General features: G+C 39.3%; 1 protein-coding gene across 1 annotated transcript in view; it reads left to right on the top strand.

Annotated features, from left to right (window-relative positions):
* Positions 1-359: 359 nt before the first annotated feature.
* Positions 360-18451, top strand: part of TRAT1 (T cell receptor associated transmembrane adaptor 1) — a 47995-nt gene continuing 29903 nt past the window's right edge. Inside the window, exon 1 of the mRNA XM_070368897.1 lies at positions 360-567. Within this exon, the coding sequence (XP_070224998.1) occupies positions 561-567 (7 nt within the window). The 5' untranslated portion in view covers positions 360-560. The remainder of the gene's footprint in view (positions 568-18451) is intronic.

Here is an 18451-nt window from a genome sequence, read left to right on the forward strand (position 1 = left end):
TTCATATGACCTCACTTGGGAGGAGATCCCTAGATTTTCTTCTGAGAGATGGGAAATCCTTGTTGTTCAATTGCTAAGTTGTATCCGACTCTTTGCGACCCCACGGACTGCAACACACCAGGCTTCCCTGTCCTTCACTATCTCTTGGAGTTTGCTCAAACTCATGAGTCAGTGATGCCATCCAACCATCTCATCCTGCCTAGTCTAATTTACCCATTGATTTTATTATTTGTTTTAATGTTTGTTAAGTGCTGATAAAAGTTCAAATACCAGGGTACAGAGGCTTGTGGGATTTTACTTCTCACATTTCACAGAAAAGTTTAACAGCCTACTGGTTTCAGATCAAAACTCTAGAAGCCTCCATCACCACATTTCCTGTTTGTAACTGAACAAAGTACACGCAGAAGATTTTAAGAAGAGAGAAAAAACTGAGGTACAGATAAAGTTTACTGACACTTATAACAACAGAGCAACATTACTTAGAAAAAAAAGCTTGCGGGAGTATTTTTAATTCATACACTTGCTTATGGCTACATAAGGATTTCTCAAAGAAAAAAAGCATGTCAGGTAAGTGGCATTTTAAATTTTGCTCAATTCATATGCCTAAGAATTTACATAATAATGTCTAAGCCTCTAGCAAAAAGATACTTAATAAAGATTTGGAAAGTAAGTTTACACAATTATTTTAAAAGTGTGAGATGAACTTTATAATAATTAGAATGTATTTGAAGTATATCAGTGATCATAAATTGCCTGTTTTAAAAAAGTTGGATAGTATTTTATAACATAAAGCTAAATGTAGCTATTGGGTATGTGTTCCTTGATGCATGGTAAGTCGCATCGGTCACGTCCGACTCTTTGTGATCCTATAGACTGTAGCCCACCAGACTGCTTTGTCCATGGGATTCTCCAGGCAAGAATACTCCAGGCAAGAGTGGGTAGCCATTCCCTTCTCCAGGGGATCTTCCCGACCTGGGGATAGAACCTGGTCTCCTGCATTGCAGGCAGATTCTTTTTTGCTGAGCCACTGGGGAAGCCCCTGTTCCTTGATAATCATCCCATTTAAAGTACTTGTTATTTTTAGAGGATCTTTCCTTGACCTTGCATATTCCTTTTTATAGTTTAATTATAAAGCAAGAAAAGCATTCTGGGATTGACATTTATGCACTGCTATATTTAAAATGAATAACCAACAAGGACCTACTGTATAGCACAGGGGACTCTGCTCAGTGTTCTATAACAGCCTAATCAAGAAAGGAATTTGAAAAAGAACAGAGACATGTATACATATACCTGAATCACCTTGTTGTACACCTGAAACTATTAATAACATTGTTAATCAACTATACTCCAATATAAAATAAAGTTAAAAAAATAAAGCAGGTTAGAAGTAACAACATTCTAATTCCTTACACTTTAGGCATTATCTTCCCAGAAATCAATTCAATCATCAACTTTCAGAGAGATGACAATTTGCAAAGGCCAGTGAAAATACCATCACCTTTGGAATGGACTATAAGGGTTGAATCCACATTTATTAGCCTAATTTCTGCTCCACATCGACTATCATTCCTCCTTTATTCTTTAATGTACTTTTAATTTCTTTTTTTTTAAGTTTTTTTTTTTAACTTTACAATATTGTATTGGTTTTGCCATATATCAACATGAATCCACCACAGGTATACATGTGTTCCCCATCCTGAACCCTCCTCCCTCCTTTTTAATTTCTTTAAATAAATGTTATAAAAGAAAAGTGAAAGTCTCTCAGTCCCGTCCAACTCTTTGCGATTCTATGGTCAGAATACTAGAGTGTATAGACTTTCCCTTCTCCAGGGAATCTTTCCAACCCAGGGATCGAACCCAGGTCTCCCACATTGCAGGCAGATTCTTTACCAGCTGAGCCACAAGGAAAGCCCCAGAATACTGGCTTATCCCTTCTCCAGCCGATCTTCCTGACCCTGGAATCGAACCAGGGTCTCCTGCATTGCAGGCGAATTCTTTACCAACTGAGCTATCAGGAAGCCCCATTATAAGAGAAGATATGTATAATACATAAAGTGGGAGAAGTGTGGAATACAAATGAAAAAATTTCGTTTCCATCACTTTAGAAAATATTGTGTTATATTTCCTTCCAACTTTTGCTTCTCTGTATTCTACTTGGTTTGCTTTTCATAACTAAAATAATAATGTTTATAAAATCATATGTTCAGTGTTTTTCACTAACATTATCACAATCTCCATCTTCATGGTAACTTCTGCTTAGTTGTTTTATATGAATGCACAGTGACATCAATTGAGTTATAGTTTACTTAGTCATTTGTTTATTGTTAGACATTTATGTTGCATCCAGTCTTTTTGTATTTTAAATGACAGAGAGATGAACAACTCTGTAGCTTTTTCTATATTAAGGATATTTTCTTAGGAAAGATTCCTAGACATAGAATTACTGAATAAGAAGTTATGAACATTTTAAATATCATTATTGTCAAATTGCTTTTCCAAGGTTGTTGTCAATTCACTCTCATCCTAGAAGTGTTTCTCCTTAACAAGCTGGTCTCAGTTTTATAAATCTTTACTAATTTGATAAGCACAACATGCTAAGCCATTGTTTAATATGTATTACTCTGATTATAATGAAAATGAACATTTTTGCATGGGTTTTTAAACTGTGTATAATTCTATCATTTGTGAATTATCTGATTATATCTTTTGCTTTTAATTGTGCTAATAGTATTTTTAATATCAATATGTATGAGTCATTTGTAGAAGATAATAGATATTATAATATCTGTGAATTTGCTTCCCAGTGTTTTGGTTGATGGATTTTAAAATTGATTGATTGGATTATTCCACAGGGAACATAAATTGATGTATGATTTTCACAATTCTCTTTATCTTTCCCAGGTACATGTACATATATTAGCAAAGAACGAAAACAATTATACCAGTTTTGCTAGTGCCCTGCAGAAATAAACATAACAATACTATGAATAATTACTATGAGCTGACAGTCATGGGGAACTTGGCAAGTGTGGGAAGGCTGAAGGCAGTGAATATGACATTCAACTATTTCCCATCAATTAATTTTAGATTTGGAGGAGATGATAAAATTTTCTCCTTAGGATTTCATAATTTATATTTAGATTTTTTCAGTGTAATGCAGGAGTTCCTCCATTAACAATTAAGACCTAAAATTCCACAGAAGATAAAAGATGTACAGTATTTGCCATTAAAGCTTCATAGATCTTAAAAGCCAAGAAACAAAATGAAACATGCTTAATATGAAAGGAGAGACTCAGATTATAGTATTTTTTAAATTAGATAGGTGAAGTAAAGAAGAAAATAAATGTGAACACCATGGAAAAGTGAGATTATTCCTAGTTGAGTGAAAACAATGTATGAAAAATAAAATCCACAGCTTTCCTTCTCTCCTACCTAAATGGCTTGTTGGTAAAGAATCGGCCTGCAATGTAGGAGACTCCAGTCCAATTACTGGGTCCAGAAGATCCCCTGGAGGAGGTCATAGTAACCCTCTCCAGTATTCTTGCCTGGAGAATCCCCAGGGACAGAGGAGCCTAGCAGGCTACGGTCCATGAGGTCACAAAGAGTCGGACACGACTGAGCGACTAAGTACAGCACAGCACAGCACCCATGGCTTGTAGTCCCCGCATCAGTAAATGTGCCAGCATCCCAGTTCCTACTGTGCTTCTGTATTCACATAATCAGGATTCGCTGAATCAAATGGCAAAAACAACTCCTTTGGGCTGCTATTAATTTAATTTAAACAATGATTCACTCTAGTTACACATTGCTGTTTTTCGAAGGAGAAAAGAAAAAAGATTTTCATTGTCTTTACTCAGTTTCTTTTCCCTTGAGTCTCAGTCATCTTTTGAGAGCAATGAAAGCTTGTCTTTTAGAGACTAGATAGGACTTATTTATGAATCTTTTGAACGCAGATGTTCTTTAAAAGTAGGTCCAACACAGTCATTTAATTAAGTAATAATTGATAGTGATCTTAAGAACAGTTAACCCAGCAATGATTGTCACATAAAGCTCACAACTCTAAGAAATAAATACCTACAAATTGCTAGTTAATAATAAATAAATATTGAACTCTTTTCCAGACATTTTTTTTTCATTTAATTTTCTCAGCATTCCTGACTTAAAAAGGAAAGAAACAATTAACAGGCCTTCTTAAAACATTAAAGAAGTGTAGTAGTTACAGTATTTTGTTGGATGAAGTTGCACACACCTGTGCCATCTTCAGAGGCTCTTACCAAGGTGGTTCTCCCGCAGGAAACAGTAAGTACATATACAAGATGGAGCAGCTAAAAGTACAGAAAAATACAAATTCATCTACAGTAGGGAATTTGGCAGACTTCAAAATCCCAATAGGTCTTCCCAAGCTTACCAATTCTGAGTTTAATTATGAAAGAAATGACGAGTCTAATACTAGAGGAATCATAACATGCTGTCTTAAAATCTACCCTCTGTCTCACTCCCCTATGTACACTTTCCTCAGGTAAAATCAATAAGTATTGGTTAATAGGAATCATGATGTACTAGAAAGAGGGGACCTTTGTGTCACATAGATGGTTTCTGAACACCAGATTTATAGTTGGCTTAGTGTGACAGTCGGGCTTCCCTTGTAGCTCAGCTGGTAAAGAATCCACCTGCAATGCGGGAGATCTGGATTTGATCCCTGGGTTGGGAAGATCCCCTGGAGAAGGTAATAGCTACCCACTCCAGTTTTCTGGCCTGGAGAATTCCATGGACTGTATAGTCCATGGGATTGCAAAGAGTCGGACACAACTGAGCGGTTTTCACTTTCACTTTATGGTGAGGGTCAGTGATCTGCAGAAAGTCACATCTTCTGCCTCTTTCCCTATACACTGTTCCAAAATAGATGTTCCAAAGCTTCATATTGCTAATGTCCCTCTTCCCATCATGGCCCCTTCCTAACATGTATCATTCACTTTTCAAATAACCTATTCATAATAGGCACATTTAAGTTTGGCAGTTTTCAACTTTTGCATTAACAAGTTTATTATTTACTTGAAAGCCTGGGACTAGATTTGAGAATCTCTTCCAGTGATCCAGTCCATGATTCTAATGCCTTTTATTGATGGGATAATGCATATGGACAGTAGTGGCAGAGGCTGTGTAGACAGTGGCAGTGTGCAACAAAGAGTCATCAGTAATGTGCCTAGTTTGCAACCAAATGATCACCACAATAAGAAATGTTCATTTCATGAGTAGAATCCATGGAGACTGTAATATCAGAACTTTTATGTTGAACTATCAGTTCAGTTCAGTTGCTCAGTTGTGTCCAACTCTGTGCGACGCCAAGGACTGCAGCACGCCAGGCTTCACTGTCCATCACCAACTCCTGGAGCATGCTCAAACTCATGTCCATCGAGTCGGTGTTGCCATCTAACCATCTCATCCTCTGTCATCCCCTTCTCCTCCTGCCTTCAATCTTTCCCAGCATCAGAGTCTTTTCCAAGGAGTCAGTTCTTTGCATCAGGTGGCCAAAGTATCTGAGTTTCAGCTTCAGCATCAGTTCTTCCAATGAATATTCAGGACTGATTTCCTTTAGGATGGGCTGGTTGGATCTCCTTGCAGTCCAAGGGACTCTCAAGAGTCTTCTCCAATGCCACAGTTCAAAAGCATCAGTTCTTTGGCGCTCAGCTTTCTTTATCGTCCAACTTTCATATCCATACATGACTACTGGAAAAACCATAGCTTTGACTAGACAGACCTTTGTTGGCAAAGTAATGTCTCTGCTTTTTAATATGCTGACTAGGTTGGTCATAGCTTTTCTTCCAAGGAGCAAGAGTCTTTTAATTTCATGGCTGCAATCACCATCTGCAGTGATTTTGGAGCTCAAGAAAATAAAGTCTGTCACTGTTTCCATTGTCTCCCCATTTATTTGCCATGAAGTAAAAGGACTCGGTGCCATGATCTTAGTTTTCTGAATGTTGAGTTTTAAGCCAACTTATATTTAAACTCGGAGAAGGCAATGGCAACCCACTCTTGTACTCTTGCCTGGAAAATCCCAGGGACGCAGGGGCCTCGTGGGCTGCAGTCCATGGGGTCGCTAGGAGTTGGACATGACTGAGTGACTTCACTTTATTTTTTCACTTTCATGCTTTGGAGAAGGAAATGGCAACCCACTCCAGTGTTCTTGCCTGGAGAATCCCAGGGATGGGGGAGCCTGGTGGGCTGCCATCTATGGAGTCACACAGAGTCGGACACGACTGAAGCGACTTAGCAGCAGCAGCAGCAGCATATTTAAACTACTACTACTGGTGGGTTTTCCTGCTGGCTAAGCTGGTAAAGAATCTGGTTGCAATGTGGAGACCCGGGTTTGATCCCTGGGTCAGGAAGATCCCCTGGCAAAGGAAATCGCAATGAATCCAGTATTCTTGCCTGGAGAATTCCATGAACAGAGGAGGCTGGTGGGCTATAGTCCATGGGATCACAAAGTCAGACATCACTGAGCAACTCGCACACACACATTGGCCCCTGGTAGTTGAAAGCTAGTTAGAAACTTCAGTCATAGTTTTCCTACCTGACATTGCCTCACTAATAACGTCCCAAAACTTTTAGTTTTTTAACAGTATAGATAACTAAATTAAAATTGTGTAAGAGGTTGCCTCCGCCGCCGCATCCCCTGAGGGAGTCGTGTCGGCGCCCCCTTGGTCCCCAAGCTCGCGGGGTTGCCCTACAGGCTTGTGTACGCTCCCAGACTCTCCAGCCACTGGCTTTAAAAAAAAAAAAAAACAATTGTGTAAGAGTACTTTTTAAAAGCTATATGAAAGTAATTACAATTAATGAATAATGGTAATAAAGATTGCATTTGTTAGGCAAGAAATTTTAGGTACTTTGCACACCCACTGTTATAAGAGGCACTGTTAGTATTGAACAGACACCCTCATGGGCATACTGTATATGGAAAGTAACTCAGTAAGAGGAGGTAAAGTATATGTGTGAATCTGTATATGTGAACATTTACACAAAACTACCATTCAAGTTGAAAATCTCCACCATTTAGTTATTCAATATCTTCTCATCTCTGTGTTTTTTGTTTTGCTTTCCAAATAGGGCATTTATTGTTGGCAATCAAAAATTTTGAAAGATATCAAGAGTGTCCTGAAATACAAAGCTTCCAAATAAAAATCTTCCTACTTTTAACTCTGATCGCTTTACAAAAGAAAAGTATCTTGGGAAATAGAAGGGTTACACAGGAATCATAGACTCCTAAAATCAGGGGAAAACTAGAGGCCATGTGAAGCAAATCCCTACATAATAAAATTTAGCCTGTTTTAAAACGTCTGCAACTGATAAAGCAAATTTACTGTTCTACAAATGACAAAACCCAGCCTAAAGGGATGTACAGTGCGGTCCAAGTTCTTTCCTTGGAGTTGCTGATGTATTTCATGAAAATTATTAGGGCTTTCCTAAAGCCTTTAGTCGGAGAAGGCAATGGCAACCCACTCCAGTACTCTTGCCTGGAAAATCCCACGGGCAGAGGACCTGATAGGCTGCAGTCCATGGGGTCGTGAAGAGTCGGACATGACTGAGTGACTTCCTTTCACTTTTCATTTTCATGCACTGGAGAAGGAAATGGCAACCCACTCCAGTATTCTTGCCTGGAGAATCCCAGAGACGGAGGAGCCTGGTGGGCTGCCGTCTGTGGGGTCGCACAGAGTGGAACATGACTGAAGCAACTTAGCAGCAGCAGCAGCAAAGCCTTTAGTATAAGTGTAATCTTGTTATATTGCTTTGGTTATTTCTTTGCTGCTCAGAGCAAAATTATCTTCTTGTAATAATTAATGGATGAGGGAAACTTCATCAGTGAAATATATTTTTGTGAACGATAAGAATTTATAGCTAGAATCAGTGTAATTTTAAAATGAAATTAGGATTTTCTGCGTGCTGCTTTGAAGTACACCTTTTCCTACTCTGCTGTATTTTATCTACACAAAGCACAACTATTTATTGAGTATATACTAAATACTAGATTCTGTTGGAAATGGAAAGGGAAAAAAAGGTAAGTACAAAGGAGACTGATTTTGTTAGTTTCTGAAGGATGATTTTATTAGTTCTCCCAAGGATGATAAATTCTAGAGATTTATTATATTTTCTATGTGTTTATTTGCTCTCTTACCCTTCGTCCAGAAAGAGAAGTATTAGTATGTAGAATAGTACATATAAATAATACATAGACTAGTACACATAAAGGAGAACCAAAGAAATCAGTACAAAGAGAAAAAGAGCAAAGGGTACAATTAATTCACAAAAGTGAGTAGCATATAATCCTATTGTGTGTCAAATGATATACAAGGTTAGACAGATGATCAGTGACAATATTGACCAGTGACAATATTCACATGGATTATTAGAGTTAAAATTTATCCTTTCTTGAGGAGATCCCCAGAGTCTTATGCATTTTGTAACATGGTCTGAGTTACAAGTAGGAAGATTTTCATTCAGAAGCTTTGTATTTCATGACATTTTTTATACCAGTGATGTATTAAACAATATCTTTTAGTCCATAGCATCTCTATAATTAATGAATTCAACAGCAAGTTTCATACAGTTGGTTCTTTTTCTTAAAATAAGTTTTATTTTGTCCTGATAACAAAGGCAGAAATTGTAGAAAATGGAAGATAATGAAAAGAGCAATAAAGAGTTAATTTTTATTTTCTGACTACAACCTGAAGTTTAGCTCTGTTGCTGTTTTACACAGGTCATCAGCTGAGATGGAAGTAAGTTCTATATTCTCTTAAGAAATCTTGGGAACTTAACTAGGGCATGTCCTGGTGTAGAAATAATCAAAGCCTCCATTCAGAGGTTGACCTAAGGAAAATCTGCAGGGAGAGTCAAAAAATCTTCCAAAATCTGTTTTGCACCTTTTAACCATTTGTATAAATAAATGAATGATCAAATCCCTAAAATATATGACATGATGATTAGATGCAGTAATTCTAGATGGCCAGTGTGATCAATGCAAAGAAATAGAGGAAAATAATAGAATGGGAAAGACTAGAGGTCTCTTCAAGAAAATTAGAGATACCAAGGGAAGGTTTCATGCAAAGATGGGCACAATAAAGGACAGAAATAGTATGGACTTATCAGAAGCAGAAGATATTAAAAAGAGGTGGCAAGAATACACAGAAGAACTATACAAAAAAGATCTTCATGACCCAGAAAGCCATGATGGTGTGATCACTCACCTAGAACCAGACATCCTGGAATGTGAAGTCAAGTGGGCCTTAGGAAGCATCACTACAAACAAAGCTAGTGGAGGTGATGGAATTCCAGCTGAGCTATTTAAAATCCTAAAATATGATGCTGTGACAGTGCTGCCCTCAATATGCCAGCAAATTTGGAAAATTTAGCAATGACCACAGGACTGGAAAAGGTTAGGTTTCATTCCAATCCCAAAGAAAACCAATGCCAAAGAATGTTCAAGCTACTGCACGATTGCACTCAACTCACATGCTAGCAAAGTAATGCTCAAAATTCTCCAAGACAGGCTTCAGTGATATGTGAACCATGAACTTCCAGATGCTCAAGCTGGATTTAGAAAAAGCAGAGGAATCAGAAATCAGATTGCCAACATCTGCTGGATCATCAAAAAAGCAAGATAATTCCAAAAAAAAAAAAAAAAATCTACTTCTGCTTTATTGACTATGCCAAAGCCTTTGACTATTTGGATCACAACAAACTGTGGAAAATTCTTACAGAGATGGCAATACCAGACCACCTGACCTGCCTCCTGAGAAACCTGTTTGCAGGTCAAGAAGCAACAGTTAGAACTGGACATGGAACAACAGACTGGTTCCAAATAGGAAAAGGAGTACGTCAAGGCTGTATATTGTCATCCTGCTTATTTAACTTATATGCAGAGTACATCATAAGAAATGCTGTACTGAATGAAGCACAAGCTGGAGTCAAGATTGCCAGGAGAAATATCAATAACCTCAGATATGCAGATGACACCACCCTTATGGCAGAAAGTGAAGAAGAACTAAAGAGCCTCTTCATGAAAGTGAAAGAGGAGAGTGAAAAAGTTGGCTTACAGCTCAACATTCAGAAAATGAAGATCATGGCATCTGGTCCCATAACTTCATGGCACATAGATGGGGAAGCAATGGAAGCAGTGACAGACTTTATTTTCTTGGGCTTGAAAATCACTGCAGATGGTGATTGCAGCCATGAAATTAAAAGACGCTTGGTCCTTGGAACATAAGCTATGACCAATCTAGATAGCATCTTAAAAAGCAGAGACATTACTTTGCCAACAAAGATCTGTCTAGTCAAAGCTATGGTTTTTCCAGTAGTCATGTACGGATGTGAGTATTGAACTATAAAGAAAGCTGAGTGCTGGAGAACTGATGCTTTTGAACTGTGGTGCTGGAGATCCAACCAGTCCATCCTAAAAAAATCAGTCCTGAATATTCATTGGAAGGACTGATGCTAAAGCTGAAACTCCAATACTTTGACCACCTGATGCGAAGAACTGACTCCTTGAAAAAGACCCTCATGCTGGCAAAGTTTGAAAGCAGGAGGAGAAGGGGACGACAGAGGATGAGGTGGTTGGATGGCATCACCGACTCGATGGACATTAGTTTGAGTAAGCTCCAGGAGTTGGTGATGGACAGGGAAGACTGGCATGCTGCAATCCGCAGAATGGCAGAGTGGGGCATGACTGAGCCACTGAACTGAACTGAATTCTAGAGGGACCATTTCTAAAGCAAGGCTATGCTGTGCTAAGTCACTTCAGTCCTGTCTGACTTTTTATGACCCTGTGGACTGTAGCCTGCCAGACTCCTCTGTCCAGGGGATTCTCCAGGCCAGATTACTGGAGTGGGTTGCCATGCCCTCTTCCAGGGGATCTTCCTGACCCAGGGATTGAACCCGAAGCTTTTGAGACTCCTGCACCGCAGGCAGATTCTTTATCACAGAGCCACCAGGAAGCCCAAGCAAGACTACAAGTCACCCTTAATTTGGCCAAAGGTAAATTATTAAAACATCTATTAAATTCTTAATTGTAGGCAGTGCAGCTTTTTGGTTAATATGCTATATTCTTAGATAAGTTATACTATACTACACTATATCATTTTCTAGGCCCCAAATAAAAAGAAATCATAAAGAACATCTACCAAAAACTTATTTGAGTTTTAAATGCAGGAGTTAGTCTTCCAGTATTTTCTGACAAAGAATAGCTAAAACAACTATCTCATGAGGCAAGTCTTGATTTATGTAGATAGAACCTTGTTGTCAGCTTATAGGAAGACATCCATTTTTCTGTTCTCATAGTAGGAAAGTGTACATTTAATACATAAAAGTAAACATATGAGTTTTTTAAGGTAAAGGTTGAGAAGAGAATGAAAGCACATCTCCATTTCATGCTTTTCAACATGATTATGTGGTCTGTGACAACTGTTTCTACTCACACTGACTCTAGTGTTTTATGCAAGCATCCCAGTTTTATGCAAGCATATGTATCCTGGGTTGCAATAGAGTTCACAGCTTAGCTCAGCTAATGGTATTTTCTAAATTCCTTTTTTCACGAGATTTTAATGGACACTACTCAAACTCCTCAAAGACTGATTTTTTAAACCAGAAAATAAAATTTTACCTTTATAGTTGTGACCACCCATAAATTTAATCAGATAGCCAGCTGTTAGCACTAGCTTACTTGTATCCTAGGATACAACTTATAGGTAGATTTTTTGCAAATACAGGCTCAGGGCAAAGAGAATTAGGATGGTAAATTGATGAGTAGCCTCACCAAAGCCACAATGAGTTACTCCTTTCTCAGGGGTTGTTTCCTAGCTTCTGGGAAATAGGTCTTCTTCTCAATAGTACTAGATACAAGTGTAACAGAATCTTCAATCTGTCTTTTCCTGGGTTGTGGATGTGTCTAGATTTGATACTTGAGCAGAACCCTTCTGTTGGCCCTACTTATTAAGTTGCCTTCTTCACTTTACTCTTCATTTAGTCGGTTGACACATAATTAGTGAGCACCTACTTGTGCTGAATAGGATATAGAAATAATAGTAGGAGTCTTACTATTATGTGTGTTCAGTCCCTAAGTCATGTCCAACTCTTTGTGACCCTGTGGACTGCAGCACACCAGGCCCCTCTGTCCCTCACTGTCTCCTGGAGTTTGCCCAAGTTCATGTCCAGTGAATTGGTGATACCATCCAACATCTCATCCTCTGTCGCCCCTTTCTCCTTTTGCCTTCAATCTTTCCCAGCATCAGGGTCTTTTTAAATGAGTCAGCTCTTCACATCAGGTGACCCAAGTAATAAGATAATAACAATAGCAATAGCTACCATTTATTGAGCATTTTATTAGTGAGAAACATCATTACACAAATCTCTTTATATGAGTCTTATTAACAATAGGTGCATTGAGGAAATTGAAGTGTGAAGATAAAAGATCAATAAGATACTCTTTCTCTCCTTTGGGAAGTTCAGTCTAGCAGGGAGGAGTTTTTATACATAAATGATTATTTTGATATTTGTTGAAATGTAAAGGGATATATGAGATGTTACTTGGTGAGGGACAGGTGGTACTGTGTGAGTGCTTCAGAGAGAAGGCACTTTTGAAGGATGACAAGGAATTTGTCAGATGGCCAAGGAGAAAGGTATTTCAGGAAAAGGGGCAAATGTCCAGACATAAAGTATGGTCTCTATTGAAAATTGCAAGTGCTTCAGAATGATTGGAGCATGGTCTATTATTGGGTGTGTATAGTAGACAAGTCCTGAAAGACAGACAGAAAACTTAAAGTAATATTTTGTAGAAATAACTTTGCCGACAGAGGTCTGTATAGTCAAAGTTATAGTCTTTCCAGTAGTTGTGTATGGATGTGAGAGTTGGACCATAAAGAAGGCTGAGTGCTGAAGAACTGATGCTCTCAAATTGCGGCGTTGGGAGAAGACTCTTGAGAGTCTCCTTGCACAGCAAGGGGATCCAATCAGTTAATCCTAAAGGAAATCATCCCTGAATGTTCATTGGAAGGACTGATGTTGAAGCTGAAGCTCCAGTACTTTGGCCACCTAATGGGAATAAGCCAGCTCATTGGAAAAGACCCTGATGCTGGGAAAGATTGGAGGCAGGAGGAGAAGAGGGTGACAAATGATGAGATGGTTGGATAGCATCACCAACTCAATGGACATGAACTTGAGCAAACTCCAGGAGACACTGATGGGCTGGGAGGTCCCTCAGGCTGCAGTCCATGGCCTTGCAAAGAGTCGGACATGACTTAGTGACTGAACAACAATGACAAAACTCATGGTAAAGAAAGAAAAGGGATTCCCAGGTGGCCCAGTGGTAAAGAATCCATCTGCAATGTAAGAGACACGAGTTCAATCCCTGAGTCAGAAAGTTCCCCTTAGAAAGAAATGGCAACCCACTTCAGTATTCTTGCCTGGAAAATTCCATTGACAGAGGAGCCTGGCATGCTACAGTCTGTGGAATCACAAAGAGTTGGACACACCTGAGCACACAATCGGAGAAGGCAATTGCAGCCCACTCCAGTACTCTTGCCTGGACAATCCCACGGGCAGAGGAGCCTGGTAGGCTACTGTAGTCCATGAGGTCGCTAAGAGTCGGAGATGACTGAGCGACTTCACTTTCACTTTTCACTTTCATGCATTGGAGAAGGAAATGGCAACCCACTCCAGTGTTCTTGCCTGGAGAATCCCAGGGACAGAGGAGCCTGGTGGGCTGCCGTCTATGGGGTCGTACAGAGTCGGACACGACTGAAGCAACTTAGGAGCAGCAGCAGAGCACACAATATGCAAAGAAAAGTGTGATATCCTCTATGTTTAGGGCAGAGGTAGGAGCAGCCACCTTCTCCTGAAGGACCTATGTCACAGGCTCCAGAGAAAAAAATAAAGGGACAACTTTCTCCAGAAACTCTGGAAAAGAGGAGTGTATGGGAACAGGGTGTGTAAAGATAGTAGTTGGGTTAAGAGTGGTGATTGATGGAGCAAGGATTAACACAAAGAGCCGTAAAGTCAGGGCCGATTGAACTAATAGGAACAGAGGCCAAACTGACCTGAGAAGGGTCTGCTTAGTACTCTGTTTTCAAACACTGGCCCTCAAGATGGCAAAATTCTTTTATCCAGTAATTCAGGAATTTTTACCTTAAAATAAATTAAGATTGGGTGTATAGTTTTGGTTAAAGATAATCATCACAAAATTTCTTACATAACTAAAAATTAGAAGCAACTTAAATGTCTAAAAATAAAGGATTGATTAAATTATGGGAAATCCATACAATGGAATATAGGGCAGCTAAAAGAAATGAAGGAATATTTAGCTTATAGGAAAGGAGCATGCTGTATTAATTATCGGGGGAAGCAGATAACAGTATAGTCACTATAATTAAATCATACGCCTCATGACCAAAACAGCTTCTACACAGAAAATAAGTTTGAAAGTGCATTAACCAAAGTGTTCACGGTGACTGTCTCTTGATAGTAGGATTATAGTTGATTCTTATCCTTTTTTTGCTTATCTGAGTTTACTAATTGTTTTTAACTTTGAACATGGATGATTGTATAAGTATGGCTTTTTTGTAGCAATTAAAGTTCATTTATTTAAGTGTCACCAGACGGACATGACTGAAGTGACTTAGCAGCAGCAACAGCAGCAGACACAGTGAGTGTAGAGGTGATGATGAGAGTCTACATTTGGTTGCGTGAACAACCTAAAATAATAGTTGTGACATACCGCAGTAGAAAAGACTGTGTGCACTCAAATTGCTTTAAAATGTGGAAGAATCTAGACTGTATCTAGACTGTGGTCCTAAAGGGACATATATAAGGAAAAGAAAGGAAGAAAAATCTTTAATAATAAAAATCATTAGTTTAATGATTAATAACAGAAGTCAGAAATTAATAACCCTGTATTTCGACAGTGGCAATTAAAGCATGGGCTTCCTAGGTGGTGCAGTGGTGAAGAATCCACCTGCCAATGCAGGAGACAAGGTTTCAATCCCGGGTTGGGAAGATGGCAACCCACTCCAGTATTCTTGCCTGAGAAGTCCCATGGACAGAGGAGTCTGGTGGGCTTTGGGGTTGCAAAGAGTCGGACATCACTCAGCACATACACACACACGTTATGACAGCAAAGAAGGAAACTGAGAGCCATCTGGCAAGAGAGAGCTTGCTGGTTCCATTATTCATTACAGTTAAATCAACCACCTGAAAGGGGTTGTTATCAAAAGGAGGTGAGGAACAATTAAGCTCTGAAAGTTTGCCTTAAAAATTTGCTTTAACCCAGCAATTCTACTGCCAGGAACCTTTCTGCAGATAAGCCTGCATACGTGGTAAATGTCCATCCGATAGAGTTTCTTGCATTATTGTTTATAAAAGAAAAATGTTTTTAAAAAATCAGAATGTCTGTCATAGAGAATCGGGTATGTAATTTATATTACTGCAACACTACGAAATTCTATGTAACCACTAAAAGTAACATACTAACATGGTAAAAATCTGCCAAACACTCTGGCAGGTTTTTTAAAAAGTCTCAGTTCAGTTCACTTCAGTTGCTCAGTCGTGTCTGACTCTTTGTGACCCTATGAATTGCAGCAGGCCAGGCCTCCCTGTCCATCATCAACTCCCAGAGTTCACTTAAACTCATGTCCATCGAGTCGGTGATGCCATCCAGCCATCTCATCCTCTGTCGTCCCCTTCTCCTCCTGCCCTCAATCCCTCCCAGCATCAGAGTCTTTTCCAATGAGTCATCTCTTCACATGAGGTGGCCAAAGTACTGGAGTTTCAGCTTTACCATCATTTCTTCCAAAGAACACCCAGGACTGATCTCCTTTAGGATGGACTGGTTGGATCTCCTTGCAGTCCAAGGGACTCTCAAGAGTCTTCTCCAACACCACAGTTCAAAAGCATCAATTCTTTGGCCCTCAGCTTTCTTCACAGTCCAACTCTCACATCCATACATGACCACTGGAAAAGCCATAGCCTTGACTAGACGGACTTTTGTTGGCAAAGTAATGTCTCTGCTTTTGAATATGCTATCTAGGTTGGTCATAATTTTCCTTCCAAGGAGTAAGCGTCTTTTAATTTCATGGCTGCAATCACCATTCGCAGTGATTTTGGAGCCCAAAAAATAAAGTCTGACACTGTTTCCACTGTTTCCCCATCTATTTGCCATGAAGTGATGGCATGATCTTCGTTTTCTAAGTATAATATTAGTGTCCTGCGTGCATGTGTGCTCAGTCATGTCTGACTATTTGCAACCCCATGGACAGTAGCCCACAGGCTCTTCTATCCATGGAATTTTCCAGGCAAGAATACTGGAGTGGGTTGCCATTTACTACTCCAGGGGATCTTCCTGACCCAGGGATCGAACCCTCATCTCATATCTCCTTCATTGGTGGGCAGGTTCTTTACAACTAATGCCACCTTGGAAGCCCACTATTTGTTTTAAAGCTATTCATTTGCTGAGTCATGTCCAACTCTTTGTGACCTCCTGGACTGTAGCCCGCCAGGCTTCCCTGTCAAGGAGATTTCCCAGGCAGGAATACTGGAGTGGGTTGCCATTTCCTTCTCCATTATTTTTTAATAGAGGGCCTTGAATGTTATTCTATATTTTGATAGTCAGACTTTTTAAAATTTGTACTCAATAAGCGCTTGTTTTTTTTAAAAAATTAGACATAAAAATCAAATTCTTCTAAAAATATATGCAGTATCATGAAATAACTAGAATTTCTAATATATTTAAGATAATTTACTACATTATAGAATTCTATAAATATTTATGGATTATGTGCATGATGAGTAAACTAGGCCCCTCCAAATCTCAGTGTTTTAAACCAAATTAATTTGAAGAAGACTAGGAGAAGGCAATGGCACCCCACTCCAGTACTCTTGCTTGGAAAATCCCATGGACGGAGGAGCCTGGTAGGCTACTGCAGTCCGTGAGGTCGCTAAGAGTCGGAGATGACTGAGCGACTTCATTTTCACTTTTCACTTTCATGCATAGGAGAAGGAAATGGCAACCCACTCCAGTGTTCTTGCCTGGAGAACCCCAGGGACAGGGGAGCCTGGTGGGCTGCGGTCTATGGGGTCGCACAGAGTCGGACACGACTGAAGTGACTTAGCAGCAGCAGCAGCAGCATGCCTATCTATGCTCATTTAAAAATAAATGATTCTGATAAATAAATAAAGCAATCAAGTACACAGAAGGCAGTTCAACAACCACTGCAAAGTCAATAATTTAAAGGAAATTAAACAATTCAAATGTCAAATCTGAGATACAAAAAATAAGTGAAATAGAGCAACACAAAGAACATTTGTACTAGGGAGTCTTTATTTGATGGTTTAAAGGTAGGTTAAGGGCATAGAACTAATTTTCCTCCTATTAAGTTTTTGCCTCTACTATTTATTGTGTTTAACATCGTGGTATTTGGATTTCTCTGAAGGGGCTTAAAATGTTTAGGGAGTGACAGAGAGAAAGAGAGTGGGAACTATGAAGGAACATAATCTCTATTGCGATTGCTTTTTACACTGCACTTCTAATTATGTGTTTACACAATCATGTCCCCAACTAAACATGGTTCCTTGAGGACAAAGATTCTGTTTTCTTTACCTTTGATTCCATAATATAGGGCATAGTTCCTGGCATGAAGAAATGTCTAATTGATACTGAGTGAATACACAAATATGTAGTATAGAATCACATGCTATTTTTCTGGGGTCAGCATTCACATGGGTATATGAAACTAAGATAATTAGTTGAATTTTATACATGTATGCAAATATATCTCATTTATATTTTATAATATATTTGTAATTAGGCTAATTATCTTAGTAGCCACTCATCTATGTGTCAAGATTGACATAAATAACCCAGGGCAGCTGATGATCACTGCTGCTGCTGCTGCTAAGTCGCTTCAGTCACGCGACCCCATAGATAGCAGCTCACCAGGCTCCCCTGTCCCCAGGACTCTCCAGGCAAGAACACTGGAGTGGGTTGCCATTTTCTTCTCCTATAGATGAAAGTGAAAAGTGAAAGTGAAGTCGCTCAGTCATGTCCAACTCTTCGAGACCCCCTGGACTGCAGCCTACCAGGCTCTTCCGCCCACGGGATTTTCCAGGCAAGAGTACTGGAGTGGGTTGCCATTGCCTTCTCTGAGCTGATGGTCAGTATCTCACAAAATCCCCTTTATAGCTCAGGAACAAAGAAACACCTTCACAGAGGGGAAGGAGAACCGTAATCAACCCACTATTATCTCTTCTTGGAGCTCCAAATAGTATGAGAAAACTCCTTATGACTAGTCTTGACAAAACTGGTTACTCTGATTCCAGTATTATTGTTTTTATCCCAACACACAGCGTCCTGTAGTACTGGGATTAATAGAAGGTAATAAGTGATTCTCCACAGTAATGAAAGCATGTATGA

This window comes from Bos mutus, chromosome 1 (assembly GCF_027580195.1).
Source record: "Bos mutus isolate GX-2022 chromosome 1, NWIPB_WYAK_1.1, whole genome shotgun sequence".
NCBI classification, from domain to species: domain Eukaryota; kingdom Metazoa; phylum Chordata; class Mammalia; order Artiodactyla; family Bovidae; genus Bos; species Bos mutus.